The sequence below is a fragment of the Ictalurus punctatus genome, chromosome 20, assembly GCF_001660625.3.
Source record: "Ictalurus punctatus breed USDA103 chromosome 20, Coco_2.0, whole genome shotgun sequence".
Taxonomy (NCBI): Eukaryota; Metazoa; Chordata; class Actinopteri; order Siluriformes; family Ictaluridae; genus Ictalurus; species Ictalurus punctatus.
In genome coordinates this window covers 5,476,473-5,495,621 of record NC_030435.2, presented here as the reverse complement: position 1 = coordinate 5,495,621, position 19,149 = coordinate 5,476,473, and the positions used below count along the sequence as shown (strand labels likewise).

Genomic DNA, 19,149 nt, shown 5'->3' with positions numbered 1-19,149 from the left:
AGTGGTTGGAAAAAAATCATCAGAGCCAAGATGTCGCTATAGCTTCTGACAGTCTATCAGCACTATCAAGCATACAGTCTGGGAAAATATCATGCAGACATGACATTGTCTACCAAATACTTAATCTGCTTCTCATACTTCATGCTAAGGGGCTGAGTGTTTCCTTCTGGGTTCCTGCACATGTAGGGATAGAAGGGAATGAAATTGTGGATGTCCTGGCAAAAAGATCTATAAAACATGAAACAGTTGATATACAAGTACCATTAAGTAGAGCAGAGATCAAAATCATTATAAAGGGACACACGCATAAAATATGGCAGGAATACTGGGACACAGCTGACACCGGACGACACCTATATACCATACAAAAACAAGCAGGCATGAGTGTGAGGCAGGGCAGAAACCCAAAGGAAGAGATGATAATTACACGTCTTAGAATAGGTCATGCTGGCTTAAATCTAGCATTAAACAGAATAGGAAAACACCCCACTGGACTCTGCACACACTGCAGTACACAAGAGACAGTGAAACACATTCTGTTAGACTGCAAAAGGTATGAGGAGGAAAGAACTGAGCTAGAGATGCAGATTGGAAAACCAAACATGACACGAGAGAACTTGCTGGGGAAATCATCTGGGGAAATGCACCGCCCCCTAATGAACTATTTAAAAAGTACTGGTATAAGTGAGAGAATTTAGTAATCTATAGTACAAATAACTAGTATATAGCTATTTATCTCTTTATTTTCTTTTATGTATGCAGTATCGTTTTGGTATTATTATTATTAGTGTTTTTTAATTTTATTTTATTATTATTATTATCACTATTATTTATTATATTATTATTATTATTATTACTATTTTTTTTTGATTATTTTATTTTTTTCCTGCCAATCTACTGTCCACACTCCAGTCCAGTTGGTGGCGGTAATGCACCTTTAGTGGTTTGCCAACATCCGTTAAAAACAAAAAGAAGAAGAAGAACCCCGTCATATTAACGGCAGGTGAAATCAAGCTGAATGACCTACTGTGATTGGCCAATGGCTCTAATTAGCATATAGCGCGTGAGAGACGCGCATCTAACGCACTTCCCAAATCATTCCAAACAGTAGCCTACTCTTACCTACTGTATGTGAGGCAGCAACTGGTGTGGCGTATTTATTTATTATTTTTTGTGATACACTATTTAGTGTGCTAGTGCGCAATTTGGGACGTTCACCACAGCTGTTTTAATGAGCGCGAGCATGAACTCAACACTCAAAACAAGAAGAAACGTAGCGTTAACGTTTCTTTTTTCTTTCCTTCTTTCTGGAAACAACAAATAAACCCTACGTTATTTTATAAAAGGCCAAACTTTTCATAAACTCTTCATGGGGAAAGCTCTTTTTTGACCTCAACTACTTTCCCCAACTCATTATAGTCGGACGCTCACAGCTCATTTCTGTCAACACAGCGCTGAGGTTAGTAGACTGCCGTTAATATTAATTGAGCTTGGGGTTTGGAATGATATATATTTATATTATATTATATTATATTATATTATATTTTGATTGATTCATTTTCTATAACAGCAGCTCTGACAGGTCTGACCTAACTTGTTCAACCTTGTAATGTAACGATAAATGGATAAATAATAATAATAATAATAATAAAAACTAGACAATATTGTATGAAGTTAAGTAACACTGTATTTAATAAACAAGCTAAAATATTGTTAGTGTTGGCAAACTGCTGTGATGTAAGAAGAATAAAACTCTTTGGGAAGTGTTCTCATCGGATATGCATATCCTTCTATAACAGCATGTACATGCTTTGTTCCTTGCTTAATAAACGGTACGTGTAAGTTTATGATTTTAATGGACGGTGGGCTGTCTCTGGGGCTTATTCAAGTTGCGTCGTGCAGTGCGCGTGGTCGCTTAGGACGCTCGTCGTCGCGCGCACTGGAGTCGCCACGGCAGCGCGGTTCACGAGCGCAAAAATCAGCACATACAGAGCAGAGCCTAAATAAAGAAAATACAGATTCCTTATTAATACAGAGCAACGCGGAGAGAGAGAGAGAGAGGCTCCTGATAACAGGTGCGACTGTAATAAGACGCGCATCATGGTGGTTGTACAGCCTTTTATTATTTTTAGCTTTAGATATTAGACGTATAATAATAATAATTATTAAAAATATATTTAGGCATTTGTGGTTGTAACATCCTCAAACTTAGGGGTGTACTTACTTTTGTTGCCAGTGGTGTAGACATTAATGGCTGTGTGTTGAGTTATTTTGAGGGACAGCAAATTTACACTGTTACACAAGCTGTACACTCAGTACTTTACATTGTAGCAAAGTGTCATTTTTTCAGTGTTGTCACATCAAAAGATATAATCAAATATTTACAAAAATGTGAGGCGTGTACTCACTTTTGTGAGATACTGTATACAGCATATTTAGAGCATGTTCTGGAAAGTTGTTTGTGCTTTTAAAGCAGTATTTGTTTCACATACAGAGACCAGTCTACCAGCTTGTCACACCAAAAGAAATCTGCGAAAATCGATGGCAGTAAGTCAAAGAACAACTTGTTTCTCTTTCTATCGTGTGCTGTTATTTTTAATCCTTGTGTTACATTGCGTCCTCTTATTCGGAGTCTTTTAAAGAATCGTCCTTATTTTTTATATGTACTAATTAGGTTCAGTCCTAGCATTATAAGAATGATCAGGGAAATATGCATTGTATAAGTACGCCTTTAATTCTACTCTAATTACGGTTTCAGTTTAAAGCTGATTGTATTTTGTGCCAGGTTGACACTAGAGGACGAGGGAGTGTACGAGTGCTCGGAGACAGGGCTGGTGTTTGAGGTGTCTCAGAGTGTCCAGATCCGCTACCGTGTCCTTTCCTGGAGCAAGTTCGGCGCTTTCCTGAGTGACTCGTGGAGGTTTGCCGGGCCCATTTTCGACGTGGACTGTGATTCTTCCATCCTCAAGTCCATCCAGTTTCCTCATTCACTCTGTCTGGCAGGTACAGTAACACTATTTACAGTAAGCTACAGTCTACTGTTCATTCTACACTGACATTCATTTAGCAGAAATTTAAAATAGGTACAGTCACGCAGATCTGTGTGATATGAGTTGTTTCAGGAAGAGTAAAAATACACTGAAGGTCTGCACTAAATCATGATCTTGTTCTCTAAACTGTGACGCCAGATACTAACCTGATATGTAACAAACATAGATCAATATTATTTGAGAAATAAAACACTATGAGGTGTGCTATTATAGGAAAATAATCACAGGGTGGTGTGATGCAACCCTGAAGTTATTATTATTTTGCAATAATATGTCCCAAGGTGTTTTATTTCTTTTATACCAAACCATGTACATGAAAATAATGCATTTCGTCAAAGAGCGCATTTTTAAAAACACATTTATTAGGTATACAAGTCCCTATGTATGAGCTGTTACTATAGAAACAATAAGATATTAGAACGAGGAGCGCATTAATATTAACCTATTGTTCATGTCATAGCCAGAACTGTGCTGTTATATGAAAATCCTTCTGATTCAAGCATTCAACCGCGCTGTGGTATTTATTAAGTGTATTTATTCCTTAAAGAATGGCGTCATGCATTTTATTCATTTTTTAATTATATGTAATGTTGTGGAACATCAACGAAACAGGTTAGTTCCTGTTATCGCTTATGTTACAGTAGCTATAGTCTTTCCCTCACCAAAAAAATACAGCTTTCACTATAAATGTTTTTAAAACAAATCTCATCGAAAACTTCATCATACCATATCAGCTATTACATGTTTGCTTGTCAGATAACAGTACTATTTTGAATCCATGTATTATTAGGCTTAGATCACATCATACGTGTCCCTTATTATAGAAACAATAGTAATATTTAATATTAATATAATACATAGAACGAGCACAGCTATATTACAGTTTTATCAAATCAACACCTTCTGACAAAGATTTGAGAATTCATAATTCATTCAAATTTGCAAGCAGGTGTTCTGTCTGTGTAAGCTTTTAACGTTCTTGTTCTATGCACAGATCAGGACAACGAGGTGAAATTCAGTGTCCTGCACGTGAAGAAACACAAGGGCCTCATCGAGCCTTCAGTTGATCACTCGCGCAGTCATATATAGTGGAATGTGTCGTCTCTGTCTCCGGTGGGGCCGGTCGTACGGACGTCTAAGCCAGCCGAGCACCACGGTGTTGTCCAGGTCTATAAGGAAGTGGGCCAGCAGGACTCGTACTCTTTCAGGGTCTACCTCGCTACCAGCAACGACTCTGAAATCACTGTGAGAACCTTTTTTTTTTTGTTGTTCAACACTAATAACTGTGCAGAATTCAGTACCTGATGTTCCAAATCAATTGTTTACATTTCAAAAAATACTTTTGTGCAAAGAAGGTACCGGGAGCATCATACTACTAGCGTAACACTTGCTGTATTCATAATGCATTATAAATGCATTTACAGTACAACATGTTGTATAGCCTTATAGTGTACCTTATAGTGCTTAACACAAGTGTACACTCTGATTAATTCAAGGTAGTTTAGAATCAATAAACTTTTTCTCAGACTTTTACAACAAGGTTATTTAAAGTTTCAGATTTGCTTCATGTTAAAAAAAAATGGTGTTGCTGGATTAAATGTAATTGAATGTGTATTTATACGTAATGTATTTATAATGTGGGGCTAATAAAACATTTCTTAGAGACAGAAGCATGCAAATAGTTTGATCACGGGTGGGGGGGGGGATAAGAATCACTGCACAGAGCATTGGTATTAAAATCACCAACTATTTATTTAAACATTGTCAAGGAGGCCACTGGTGTTGACAAATGTCAGCACAGTGGAGGTCAGCTGAGGCAAAAACCACCAGTGCTGAAAAGGAAAAACCCCCCAAAGCAACTCCAAACATCAATAAAAGGCAGAACATGGAGACTGTTTACTGTTTAAGCAGTTTATCACATTCTCTATGTAGTAGTCTAAAACTGTATTATAGAAAGCAGTACTGAGATCCTGACTATTTCTGCCCTCTAGAAAAAAAAAAGTCATATAAATAACATAACTGTGCTTTTAAAGCAGTCAAATCTGTTTGATTAGAAAACAAGTAAAAGTACCTATTTGTTCATGTTGTTCGCACTATAAAAGCAATTTGTCGTAAGTTTTTGAGAGATTAAAAAGTAGTTTTTTTTGCACGCTGACAAATACAACGGTTGCTTGTGATATAGACTCTGTGTTTTGGGCTCATCTGGAGCCCTATGACGTAGACATGAAGCATGATCATGCCACAGGTTTGCAGTTTCACATAAATAAGCTATAAAAAATCTTTTATAGATGCTTTTTGTGTCAAAGCAACAAACATTAATCTGTTATTTTTAAGTGTACAAGACACCCTGTTAGGACTAAGATATGTTACGAACCCGGTCTAGGTTGGGCCGCAACATACAAAAATAAAAAAAAGAAAAGGGTTGGCGAGACCAAGATTGCGTTTGTTTAGTTTATTCTCCAAACGGAGCACCTTTTATATACACAGAGGTTAAATTTTCAGAAGCCGGCCAGGCCAAAATAATAAACAAAAATTCCCTCTGCCTTTAACAAAGAAAACTAACTAACCTACAAGAAAAGAAAACAAAAATACACCGTCTTCCCTCACTCCCTAGCTAACCCAACAACAGGAGAAAAGAAGAATCAACACAAATGGCGCCGACTTCCTACTAACCACTCTTAACCGTGCACTATTTACAGACGTGACTATTAGTGGGTTAATTAACAAAAGTAATATTGTACATATATTTACACAAGGGTATCACATGAATCGTAATGGGGCAGATCATAAACAAAGTCAAAACAGGCGTAAGGTCATACACAGGCGAAAAGTTCTTCTGTCTACACAAAACGCAATGGCAATGATCTGCCCTGGGATGATCTTCTTATTCTTTTTGTTTTTAATGGCAGTCGGCAAACCACTAAAGGTGCATTACCGCCACTTACTGGACTGGAGTGTGGGCAGTAGATTGGCAGGAATTATTATTTTTTATTTAATAATAATAGTAATAAAAAATAATAATACTAAAAATAAATAGAAAAAAAAACACTAACAATAATAATACCAAAACAATACTGTATAAATAAAAGAAAATAGAGATAAATAGCTATATACTAGTTATTTGTACTATAGATTACTAAATTCTCTCACTTATACCAGTACTTTTTAAATAGTTCATTAGGGGGCGGTGCATTTCCCCAGATGTTTTCCCCAGCAAGTTCTCTAGTGTCATGTTTGGTTTTCCAATCTGCATCTCTAGCTCAGTTCTTTCCTCCTCATACCTTTTGCAGTCTAACAGAATGTGTTTCACGGTCTCTTGTGTACTGCAGTGTGTGCAGAGTCCAGTGGGGTGTTTTCCTATTGATCTGCCCTGGGATGGAGACTGACGAGGCTTAAGTACACTTCCGGAAGCGTGCAGGCAACCAATCCTGTCGCACAAGGAGGGAGCAGGTGTGGACAAGACGTGATCGTCCAGTAGCAGGCCGGAACGTACGCATGCAGTAGGCGGGGCCCAGAGAAGGGGGAGGACACAAAAGAAAACCCAGCCCACCACCGACATAGACACACAAAAGGCACATAGAGCAAACAAATACATTGGATAACGTAACAGATACAATAAACGAACTCCGATCCTGTGAACATTTCCAACGTCTTTGTAGAGCAGCTGTGGTTTTGAAATGTACAGAAGTGCTAAGTCAATGTTTGGTGTGGCATCATTAACAGTATGATTAGGTGCATTCTCTCCCTTAAGTTATATTTGTCCTTCAAAGCACCTATTAACACCACAAGGGCTCTAAACCACAGGAGTGCATACTCTGAAAGCCCCTGCTCTTAGAACACTACAGTAGGCTGCTGGAGGGAATGTTTTGAAGAGCACGCAGTTCAGGCTAAGCATGGCCTGATTTAACCATTGACCTATATTTAAGAAAGATATTTTTGATAAACGTGTGTTTTGTTTGCAGTTGTTTGATTTCCATGAGAGCAGATTATTCTTGTGAAATTTTCAAGATCAAAAGGTTAAACAATAAAGACAATTTTTCACAGCCTTCTTTGCTCATATTTACCAAGGGTGCCAATATTATTGAAGGGTACTGTAGGCTTTTAACACACTATCACATTTTAACAAATTAAGTGCATGGGATAGAAGGTATAGTTTGTAACAAAAAAAAGGAACAAGGAATAAAAAAAACTTGTGCTATTGTAGGAAAATAATCAGTGATGGGGCGGTGTGATGCCACCCTGTTACAACCCTGAAGTGGATTATTTTCCTACTGTACAGTTGTAATCAAAATGATTCAACCCCCATTGCAAATTAGGTTTATTGTCAAAATTTACAAGTTTATGTGACGCATTTGCCATACAAGTCCATTTGGGTTTCAACAAGCATATTAATATAAACTACTTTAATAATAATAATTCATATTATTAATATGATGGTGGTTGTTTTTTTATTATTATTATTATTATTATTATTATTATTATTAATAACATTCTGACCAATAAGAACTATGTGGTATAACATTATTTAAAAACTGACTGGGCTTTTAAAAATATAATAAGGAATATAAAATATAATAATAAGGAGTTATAATTAAATTTTCCATGTATTGTATAACATTTTCAATTGTTAAAATGATGTTAATCTGACATGGGGAGCTTCATATTTTGTGGGCATTGAAGATGATGAAATTAATATTTTGTTTCTTTCTCCAGAGGAAAAAAAACTAAACCATCAGAAGGTGAGAAGAAAACACACATTTCTGAGCTCAACATTCAAGGCTCCAGCATGAAGAAGTAGTAAAAACTTTACAAACTGAAATAAAACTCTGGCAGGAAACATCTCCCTGATGATTTTCATTTTTGAATTCATGTTGTTGTTCTATGTTTCCTTGCATCTTTTTTTCTGTAATGAAAACTAAACTAAAGCTAGCCATCCTGATTTGTTGGTCATTTTACCGCTTCATTCTTCTGTTTTTACAGAAATGTTTCAGAAAGAAAACAAAATGTTACCGTTACCTGTAAAGTTGGTTCTTTGATGCCTAGTGTAACCAAATATCAGGAAATGTTATGGTATTTGATGAAGCATCTTACAGCATACACATGTAGACATTTAGTTTTCATGCACCGCACCACACACACACACACACACACACACACATTATTTCATCTTTTGACGATGAAAGGTAATATACAGTGATTTAATCAAAATGACTATCAAAAAAAAAATCATTAGTGGGTCTCCCACTTATTAGTACAGAGATGTTCTAAAATGCACTTATGAATATACTGTGCTTGTGTGTAATTAACTATTTTGGCCATCCATTTTGGAAAAGTATTACTTGCTGTGCCCACAGCAAGCACAATGCATTTCTATGACATTTGATTTTCTATAAATGTGCTTAATGGATCCGGCTGTGCAAAGTGTTTTTAACAATAGGGATTTCTCTCTTCTACGTCAGCTCCTTTAAAGTGTTTGATCAGTGTTGTAGCTACACTTTTAAGACTCGTGTATTTTGAGCCTCTGGTTACATTCCAGCATTTAGCTATAGAGACTACACTATAGATAGAGGGTCAAAAATCAACAAGTTGAAAAATAGTATCTGATAATCAAGGGGCAAATGTAAAATCTAGGGGCAACAAGCTTCCCAATATGAAACATGAGATTATTTTTTATAATATTTAATACATGTCTATATAGTGTATATACTGTAGGAGGGGGGGGAAGACTGCTTGTGTACTTGTAGACAAATAGAAATATTCAGTTACTACCTGGTGCTGTGTACACACTCCAAAGCACTCCAATCAGTTTATAATCACAACACACATTAAAGCAAAAGCCAATAAATCATGCTTGGCAAATTAGTCAAATTTATCCATAAAATATACAGCAAAAGTACACATGAGTATCTGAACTGTCACTGAAAACTACAAACCACCAATGATGTTAAGTAGGAAACTAAAACTCCCTCACAAAGCAACAGCGGTGAGGGAAAATGCAGTGTTTATTGCAAGACACATTACGGACACAGCCTTACTGTAGTTAAGCAACTTGCTCACTCATCATATGTACATTTACTTACACCAAGCCCAAGTCCTCTGGTATTTCTAAAGCCCTTAAATAAAGTCCAAGGTGTTAGTGTTTAGCCTTGGATGACACGGTGTCTGTCCCATGCAGAACATCTCTGCACGAGATGTTTTCTCAAGTCTCTGATAGCACAAATAATAGAGTCACTTGTTCTGACTGATAACCTTGTTCACCATCCTCTGTACTCACCATCTAACCAGTAAAGCTGACCTACAAACACTAATAATAAAGAGAGAAACAATAACAACAAATAACCTTTGATAAATTTCTCAAACTCTTTCTCAAAAATGTACTCAGCCTTTAAAGTGGACTTCTGTAATGAGTATGAATGAAGAGGCAGAGAACATCCTGACTATTAAAGATCATGCTTTCCAGCTGCACTAGGACAAAAGTAGAATCTAACAGCATGTACATTTGAACATATACATACTCTGTGAACTTTAAAAAAAAAGTCACAAAAACACAAAAGATGATTCCAGCAGCAGTACAAGCAGCTGTCACTGTAGTTAGTGTGCACTGAGTCTTCCCAATGTGTTTCCAGCTGTTTACTCATCTGTAACTGTTTTCAAACGCTATTGAGCTTTAAATCATGGTATATTTTGTGTATGAGCCCGTTCGGTAGTGAAATTCATATCTAATTAGCATATGATTTAATAGCTTATTTTAATAAATATCAATAATCTAAAAGGTGAGAGTTATACCTGACACCTAGATGAACACTTTACAGTTGGTTATATGACTGGAAGTCATTCCCTTCAGATGCTATTGAAGTTAAAAACGTGTATAACAAATGTCGTATGTAACTTTAGAGACGGTCCCTTAATTTCCGCATTTCCGTGAATATCGAAGAAAAACAAACAAACATTCGTTTTAAGAATGTTTTTGAATCATAACACTGTTGCGTCATCGAGCTGTGACTTCTACTGTATTGAACAACTCGCATCATTTCGCCTTCACGACGCTGTGAGCACTACAAGCTATTTTCCACCTTTCACTTCTACTGAAACCGAGCTGGAAACGCTGTATTGCTATTAATATTATTCAGAAGAGTGTAAGTTGACTCCATTTATTATAGGAACAAGAAATTCTTTAAAAAATAATAAAATACCTGCAGTAATCTCAATACATTTTATATGAAATATTTAGAGGCATCCTGCTCCTACACTCCAAGAACACGCAAGCAGAATCCTCCACATATGGAAAAGGTGTGTCTTCTTCATGAAGAGCCTGAGCACCTGCTCATGGAGAGGCCAAAGAAAAGCAAGAGAACACAGACAGAGGAAAAGAATATGAAGAGCCAGAAAACAGGAACACACACTGAGAAAAGAAACAACTCTTTGCAAAAAGGTTTGCCCAAAGTCTCACCTTTCATGGTACAAACAATATAGACAAACAATATGGCTGTTACCAGTGGAAGTAGCACAGAGCTGGATCTCTGGAAAAAAAAAAAAAAAGCTACACTGAGGAAATATGGTTCAGACTGTATGTAAAAAGTTCACATTTATTTATTTGCTTGTTTGTTTGCCCTAATAAAATGTAGTGTGTTAGGAAATAGCAATATACAGACCTTCTATGTGGTATGAAATGGAGGGTAATATGGCAAAAAATATCATCACCATAGTGAAAGACATTTTCAGGATAAACAATATGTATCAGGATCTTTATGTTTGCAAACTAAGCACTGGCAAAAGAGTTATAGAATACCACAAAACATAATTTTAAAAATAGTTTATTTTCAATCATATATACAGCCCCAGTGAGTAACAGTTCAGTCTTATAAAAGTAAGGACGATATCTGCAGTTCTCTTAGTAAAGTGTTTTCTGATAAAACTGTATTTTATATTGTGATAGACAGCCCTAGTCATTTATTAAATATTATCTTCAGCAGGCCCGCTGTCGACTGAGAACCAGTCAGAACCATCCTGCTCCTACTCTCTAAGAGCACGCAAGGAGAATCCTCTGAAAAGAAAAAGGATGGATCTTCTTCATGAAGACTCTGAGCCCCAGCTCAAGGAGATGCCAGAGAAACGAAGGAGAACAGGGACCGAGGAGAAGAATGTGAAGAAAAAAAAGGGAAGCGCAAAGAGACAGAAAACAGGAACACGTCCTGTAAAAAGCAACATTTTGCAAACAGGTTTGTCCAAATTCTAACCTTTCATATTACACACATTATGGACTCGTAATGGCCGTTACCTCTGGAAGTTTCCTTGCCCTAATATAATACAGTACCTTATAATAACAATGTATGTACACAATGACTATAATGGGGCAAAAAATAAATAAAATCATATCACCATAGTGGAGGACATTTTCAGAATACTCAGTATGTATCAGGATACTTAGGCTTGCAAACAACGTACTGGCAAAGTAGTAATTACCAAATAAAATATGGGGGGAAAAAACATTATTAGACTTTTATTCCTAAACAAATATATTATCATGAAACATCAGGAGAATGAAATGTATTTGGTACATGTTTCAAAAATCTTGTTAATGTCCACTGTTCAGTGTAATAAAACAGTGATAACTGCAGTACTCTCAATAAAGTGCATCATGAAAAAAAAAACTACTGTACATTGTCATATCAGCCAGCAGTAGTAATTTATCAAATATTTTCTTCAACAGGGTCACTCTCAACTGAGACCCAATCAGAGCCACCCTGCTCATCCACTTTATCCTATATAAAGGATCTTATTTATTTACCATCTGAGCCACAGTCCGAGGACATGCCAGGTCAGTTGAAAGTCAACCATTGTGGACAAATAATAGCAGTTACCTGTGGAAGTATCACAGACCTGGATCTCTGATAAAATGATCTATTCTGAGAAAATATGCTTCACATTGTATATAAAAATGTATGTATTTATTTATGTTTGTTTACGTTGTTTAACAGAGGATTTTTCTCAATGCTACACTATTGGAAAGTGGCTGGGAAGAGGTGGCTATGCTTCCGTCTATGCAGCTGTTCGTACGTCAGATGGGGAAAAGGTGAATATCAGCACACTCACTGCTGAATACCATACACGAATTGTAGAGCATTACATACTACTACATGTTACTGAAAAGTTCCAACATATAACCAGGAAATGACTGTATACAATAATAACACAGAAAATTAATGTACACAATCATTTAAAAAAGTTCACAGCAATGAACTAAATATTTTAATAGTTCATAAAATAAATCTGGACCCTAAAATAACTACATTGAGTACAATAACTATTAATATCTTTATTTATATTTAAAGGTAAACTCCACCCTGAGACACCTTTTTGTTTATATTGAAATATTTGTGATGTGCTTAGAGCTTCTGGAGCTAAATTGTTGGTTGGTGTTGTATTTTCATTAGTTGCTTTGTTATTGGTTTGGTTGTCTGCTATCCTGCTGTCACACAGGGACAGTGCTAGTACAGTTACAGTGGTGCTTAATGAGATAAAAAAAAAAAATTAAAAGATGAATATATGGTTGATGTGGATTCTTAAAAAGTCTTAAAACGTCTTAAAATTGATTTTTTGAAATTTAAAGTCTACAATGTTTTAAATATGTTTACATTTTAATGATTGTGTATTAAATTCTGAACTTAAGATTTAAGGCAGATTTAGAAATCTGGGCGTTGGGGGAAAGTGCTAGAACCGTTTCAGAGCTATATGAAGTACAACATAGGATGTTTTGCAGGCCTGCTCACGTATTTGAATTTATTTGGATTTGTTCTCATGTTGACATGGTATTAATGTTTATTTGGCCATGTCTTAAAAAGAAACTAAAAAGCATTGAATTTGATTTTTAAAACGCTGTAGCGATCATGTAATGTGTAAAATGTTCAAGGTGGATTTTTAATCCCCTATTCCATTAGGTAGTGCTGTTGATTAGGTTAGGCCTGCCTGTGATAACAGCCAGACACGAAAGACCTAGGAAGATATAGGCTAAATCAGTTCCTCAATCCAGTGGCTAAGCCTTTTTAGTTGTGCAGTCAAAGTCTTGTAGAAATTAAGAAACAATGAAGCAGATAAGATCTACGAAAAGGCAATTACATGTTTTCTAAATGAATTCCCTAATTCATTCAAGCTCTACCTTTATAGATTTGCATTTGTATAGGCCAAAGTTGGTTGGCTACTTAGCTATTTCTTTGTGTCTAATTATCTATCTCTGTTTTTCAGGTGGCCGTTAAATATGTGTTAAAGGAAGCGGCGGAATATTTCACCCTTGTAAGTGAATTTACTTTATTTTTTCTGATTTTTCCAGATGGCAAAACACTTTCTAGACCAAAACTGGAGCTGATCAAAATGTAGTAAAAAAGTAGTAAAGTGTAGTGTAGTGTACTATAGTCAAATACTTGTGACAATCAGCCATTTTATTTGATAAATTAAAAATGATTCAAATAAAACAGAATGCAGATTTGATCAAATCATTTTCTATCCTTTGTGGTAAATGACCAATATCAGAAGAAATAAGAAGATAAATATAAGATATATAAGACCAATATAAGATCAAATAAGATTTTTTTTTTATCCCACCCATCTCTTTCCCTACCCTGTGTGTGGTAGTTTTGTGGAAATAATGATAAATGCTGGTTTTATTTAAAGCATCACTGAATGGCTATTATGGCTTGAAAAATTTTTATTTCACTTGCACTTTAATCAGCCTGATGTTTACGTTCATTTCTATCCAATCCAATACTAACCATGTCCACCCTTTTTTCAGCCTAGTGACACACGTAGTATCCCTCTAGAGGTGGTGCTTATGGAGCTATGCAAAACACATCATAGTCCATATGTGATAAAAATTCTGGAATGGTTCGAGACGCCCAAAGGCTTCCTCTTGATCATGGAGCGGCCCCACAAATATATCACCCTCTCCAAGTTCTGTAGACGTCTACAAGGCAGAATGTCTGAAGATCTGGCTCGAATCATCATGTGGAAAGTAGTTCAGGCTGCAATTCACTGCAAGAGGAACGGTGTGCTCCACCGAGACATTAAGGAAGACAACATTCTCGTGAACCCGGAGACCCTGGAACTGAAGCTGATTGATTTCGGCTATGCTTATCTGCTCAAGGACAAGCCCTACAAGGCATTTGGAGGTAAGTGCACCTCAGAGATGAGTAGATTTGATGGGAATTCTTTGGTGGATAATTTTTTGTGATCTTGCTGATGATATGCTTTCTCTGTCCTTCTTTCAGGCCCTCCAATTTCCCTCCCAATTCAGTGGATAGCCGGAAATACCTGGCCAGAACCTGCCACTGTCTGGGATCTGGGTGATCTCCTCTGTACCCTGACATGTGGAGAAAAGCCTTTATATTGTTACATCCCACTCTTCATCCATGGTCTGTCTGAAGGTGAGAAAATACAGATGCTTTAAATTCACACCTGTGTACAAAGCTAGAACTCTTCCATGGCAAAATGAATAGAAGTATAATTATTAGAAAAATTACTAACTGACAGAAAATGTGAATATGAAGAAATTTTAACTAATTTTATATAGATACAGTACCAGTTTTCTGTTTTAACCAATTGCATTATTACACACACAGCCTGCCTCAGTCTGATAAATTGGTGTCTGCAAGAAGACATTAAAAAACGACCAAACTTTGAGCAGATCCTCCAGCACGACTGGTTCCAAGACAAGGTTAGTGCAGAACAACAGAATAGACCTAAATATAATTAACTGAGTTAGTGTAAACTCATGGTGTCTATTGCAGATGAATTGCACTACATCAGTACAGAATTTTGCAAAAAAATTTTTGCTAATCTAACAATATTAAATGCAAGTATAAATTTAAAAAACTATAGAAGGTAATGTTTAATGTAATATATGTACGTTAATATTTATCTCATAGTTTCCCTCCAGAATAAGAGGAAGAAGAAGAAAAAAGATGTAAAAGCAGACAGGAACGGTGAGAATCTCCTCAATATCTTCATATGCATGTGTTAAAAGATTTCATTAAAGTCTTGAGGTGATGTATGCTAGTAAATCAGTTTTTCGTTTCATGGCCTCTGCCCTGTCCAAGGCAGCAAAGAGGGGTTCTTCATATAAATATATATATATATATATATATATATATATATATATATATATATATATATATATATATATATAGAGAGAGAGAGAGAGAGAGAGAGAGAGAGAGAGAGAGAGAGATAGATATCGACACACACACACACACACACACAGGGGGGAAATAAATATTGATCGTATCAACATTATTTTCAGTAAATATATTTCCAATGAGGCTATTCACATGAAATGTTCACCACACATCAGTATTAACTCAAGAAATCCGTAACTATAAAGAAACCTAAACATTAAAGTCCAGAAATAAAGTGAAATAACAATCATCAACATCATCATCATCTGATTTATTGTTTATATACCCTGCCACTCAAATATTTCTGAACATGCAGAGGGTTTTTATTATTATTATTATTATTATTATTATTATTGCGTTTTATTACAGTTACCCTATTATTTGCATTTGAAATGGAAAAAAGTAAACAGATTTCATTAAACACGTAAATGTTTTGTAGTTAGCACCAGAATATTTTCCCCAATAAAATAAAATTCCTATTCCTTAGAAAATGAAATTAAAAATGTAAATAAGTTCAAACAACTATTTCCAAGTTATTTAATGTACTTTAATCTAGTTATTTGGCACATGTCCTCTTCCCTTACTATGTTCAGTTTGAGATTTATACACCGTTGGGAATTTAAGTAGCTCTGCACTGTTAAAGGAAAATGAACCAGAAAATGATCAAGATACGGTAAAAGAACATTTTTGATTCGTTAACGATTTTGTTTCTTATTATGTTTCAGTTTATTGTGACTCAGACGAAAAATGGAGAAAACCCTAGGCAGTGAGACGCAGTGAGACGCTGGAGTTGAAACCCTAAAGATAGTCCTTTACGTCATCATTCTGGAAGAAAAAAACAAACATTCGTTTTAACAATGTTTTTGAATCAGGACATACACAACTATTTGGCCGGTGCCCTAAACACAGATATTAATGAAATACAATTTAGATTTTTTTATTTTTTCCATAAATGCTAACATGACTACCAGGCAAATGTTACGGCTAAATAATTTTATTTCTTAATTGTTTTGCAATATTTGTTTAACTTATGTCTAACATGTTTAAGTAACCGTCTTCTCTGGGTAATTTGTAGTGGGTAGTGCCCCAGCACCCCCATATGGACCAACCGCCACTGTTAGGGATTACGTGTGCGATATGGCAAAGGAGACCCACTCAGATACTGCTGGCAGCATTTATTTACATGCTTGGTGGTAGGCTAGACACTGGGGTCTGATTACACTTTTGTGTATTATCCTGCTAATGTAGCAAGCTCAGTAGCAAACAGCGCATGGTGCAGTGAGGGGAAACCCACTTGGACCATGTTTTTGAAGATGGGGTGCTGTGGGGAAGGTCATGTGACAAACACTGTTGAGTAGATAACACCAAGGGAGAACTCGACCCAGTGGAGACACGTTGGAAGAGTGGAGGGAACCCAAGTACCACCAAAGTATGCACATTAGTAGAGTTCTCCTAAATAAAGTAGATTTAGGTGGTAAGTGTGAGATAAGGCAAAGGAGACCCACTCAGCCACATAGATATTATAATAACTTCATTAAATACAAATAAAATGAGAAATGAAATGATGTTTAATTACTATGGGTTGCATTTAATATCAGTTTGACATTAAGCTTAGTAAGCTATTTCCTTAGAAAGCTATTAGCCTTTTTCCTAATATGGATCATGTTTGTGTTAGTCTACTTTTAATTAGCTCTCTATTGTTTTTAAGATGATAAAGATAAAGATTTTAACTCAATTAACAGTGACCATGAGCAGAGAGCTTACATTTAACTGTTTATGACAGACCTCCTGATTAAAGCTTAAACAAAAAAAGATTGGTATCTGGATCGGTATCAGCTGTAAAAATCCTGATCAGAGCGTCAGTAATGAACACCATTAAACTAAAGCGCTTTGCATCTGATGGGTAAATGAACTCACCCAATCACATCCTATATGAGATTATTCAGATATCTACACAATATACACAGAGCGGTTCGAGAACTGACTCCAGCCCACAACCATGACAGTGGAAAATGTCTAACAGTGCAGCTTTAAATATATTTAAGAGGAGCAGACGTCAAACACTGAACATTGATGTTTATTGTATTTGTTTACAAGGTGGAACAGGTTAACGGTTGTTTTTTGCATACAATCTGTAAAATTAGCTGAAAATATTAGATTTAGTTTATCAGACGGTGAATGAATTTCTCATTGCTCACACTATGTCCCTAAATTCTGTCATAATTGACCAGCTCAAGTTTTCTCAAGCCTACTTGTGTGTTATATTGTGGCATGAGAAAACATAATAAATGTGAAAGTGCAATAAAAATATGTTGTCACTAAAATCAATTTATAATCGTGATAAATAATCGAGATTTCAATATTGATCAAAATAATCTGGATTATCATTTTGGCCATAATCGGGCAGAGCTAAACTGTAGTGAGCAGAAAAGCATATCAAAATCCGCAACACGTCGAACCTTGAGGTGGATGGGCTACAACAGAAGACCATGTCTTCTGAAAGCTGAGGCTGTAGTTGGCACAGACTCACCAAAACCGAATAGTCAAAGACTGAAAAAATTTAGCCTGGTTTGCTGAATCTCCACATCTGCTGTGGCACACAGATGGTTGGGTTAGAATCTGGCACCAACAGCATGAATCCATGGACCTGACCTGCCTTGTGTCAGTAGTCCAGGCTGGTGGAGGTGGTGTAATGGAGTGGGGAATGTTTTTTTGGCACACTTTTGGCCCAGAAAATTCCATTCAGGCATCGCTTGAATGCCACAGCCTATTTGAGTATTGTTGCTGACCACATGGACCAGCATCTCAAAGTAATGTTTCTAACATCTTGTGGAACCCATGCCATGAAGAATTGAGGCTGTTTTGAGAGCAAAGTGAGGCCCAACACAGTATTACTATAGTGGTCTTTTGGTAAATTAGTTTGATGGGCAGAGTTGCATATCTAGTACATATAGCCAATTGCCTTTCTTTTCTAGGTATAAATATGTGAAAGTGTGGAAACTCACTTAAGAGGTTGGACACTGTAGGTCTTTGAAAGTTGAAATGCACCCATTTCTTTGACTGATGAATCGCACTTCATAACATCAAAATAAAACATCTTGGGTTTGTCACTGAGAAGTGAGAGATGTAATATGCATAATCATTTAATCAAGCCGTGTTATGCTTAGAGGCCTCTAGGCACTCCCTGAAAGTAAGGTGTTATGGCGCCATCTGCTGGTCTCAACACGTCGATGTCTAAGTTTATGCAACGTTGAATGCAATGCATTGTTTATAATACCAATAGAGCACCTTGAGTACTGAATATTGAATACTGAATACTTGCTAGATGCCCAGATACATATACACACACACTCACACAAATTGGCAAGTGGACGCCAATATTAATTATAACGCTATCAACATTGGAGTAGGTTGGTAGATTCTGCCAGTTTCACAAAGCAGTATGCAAATTAGGAAGGAATCATAAAAGCATTATATTTTGCAAAGAAATAACATTGAAAGGGTACTTAATGTGAAATGGAAAATTATCTGTTTGGTAACATTTAGCTATACATCTTCTCTGTCTGTGCTCCTCAATTCATGTAAAGATAAAAAATATCTGATACATGATTAATAGTACAATACATCCTTCTGTAATAACTATAAACTTAACTATTGGTAACTGAACCTTTCCTCTTAAGGCAAAGAAAGTTATTAAAAGTTATTAAATGTGGTAAATTGTGTCGTGTACACCCACCCCCCCCCCCCCCCCCCCCCACCCCCCCACCCCCATTATTATCTAAGTAGTTAAGTAGATGAATTAGACATGAAACATTTGAATGGTTTCCCACAGCAATTCAACCCTTAATTCCCCCAGTGTTCCCAAAGCTCCACCCCCGGGATTTATGGCCCAAACACAAACAAGTAATCTGATTTTATTGGTAGGTCAACTT

The 19,149-nt window shown here is 36.2% G+C and overlaps 1 protein-coding gene and 1 long non-coding RNA gene across 3 annotated transcripts; both read left to right on the top strand.

Moving 5' to 3' along the window:
- The first annotated feature begins 983 nt into the window (after positions 1-983).
- Positions 984-6,539, top strand: LOC108280356 (uncharacterized). Its single transcript, XR_001815749.3, has 5 exons — positions 984-1,459; positions 2,495-2,547; positions 2,786-3,003; positions 4,045-4,295; positions 6,380-6,539. It is a non-coding gene; the product is annotated as an uncharacterized LOC108280356 (long non-coding RNA).
- A 3,532-nt stretch (positions 6,540-10,071) lies between these two features.
- LOC108280333 (serine/threonine-protein kinase pim-1) lies at positions 10,072-17,581 on the top strand. Of its 2 annotated transcripts, none has more exons than XM_017495203.3 (11): positions 10,072-10,186; positions 10,282-10,482; positions 11,024-11,269; positions 11,761-11,868; positions 12,029-12,123; positions 13,293-13,340; positions 13,837-14,212; positions 14,312-14,467; positions 14,663-14,757; positions 14,969-15,025; positions 15,943-17,581. In XM_017495203.3, exons 2-10 carry the CDS (start codon positions 10,332-10,334, stop codon positions 15,008-15,010), a joined length of 1,317 nt encoding a protein of 438 aa, XP_017350692.1. In that variant the 5' UTR covers positions 10,072-10,186; positions 10,282-10,331; the 3' UTR covers positions 15,011-15,025; positions 15,943-17,581. The 2 variants fall into 2 exon arrangements, with proteins under 2 accessions (XP_017350692.1, XP_017350690.1); XM_017495201.3 differs by having other exon boundaries at positions 11,021-11,269; positions 15,943-17,580.
- The last annotated feature ends 1,568 nt before the right edge of the window (positions 17,582-19,149 follow it).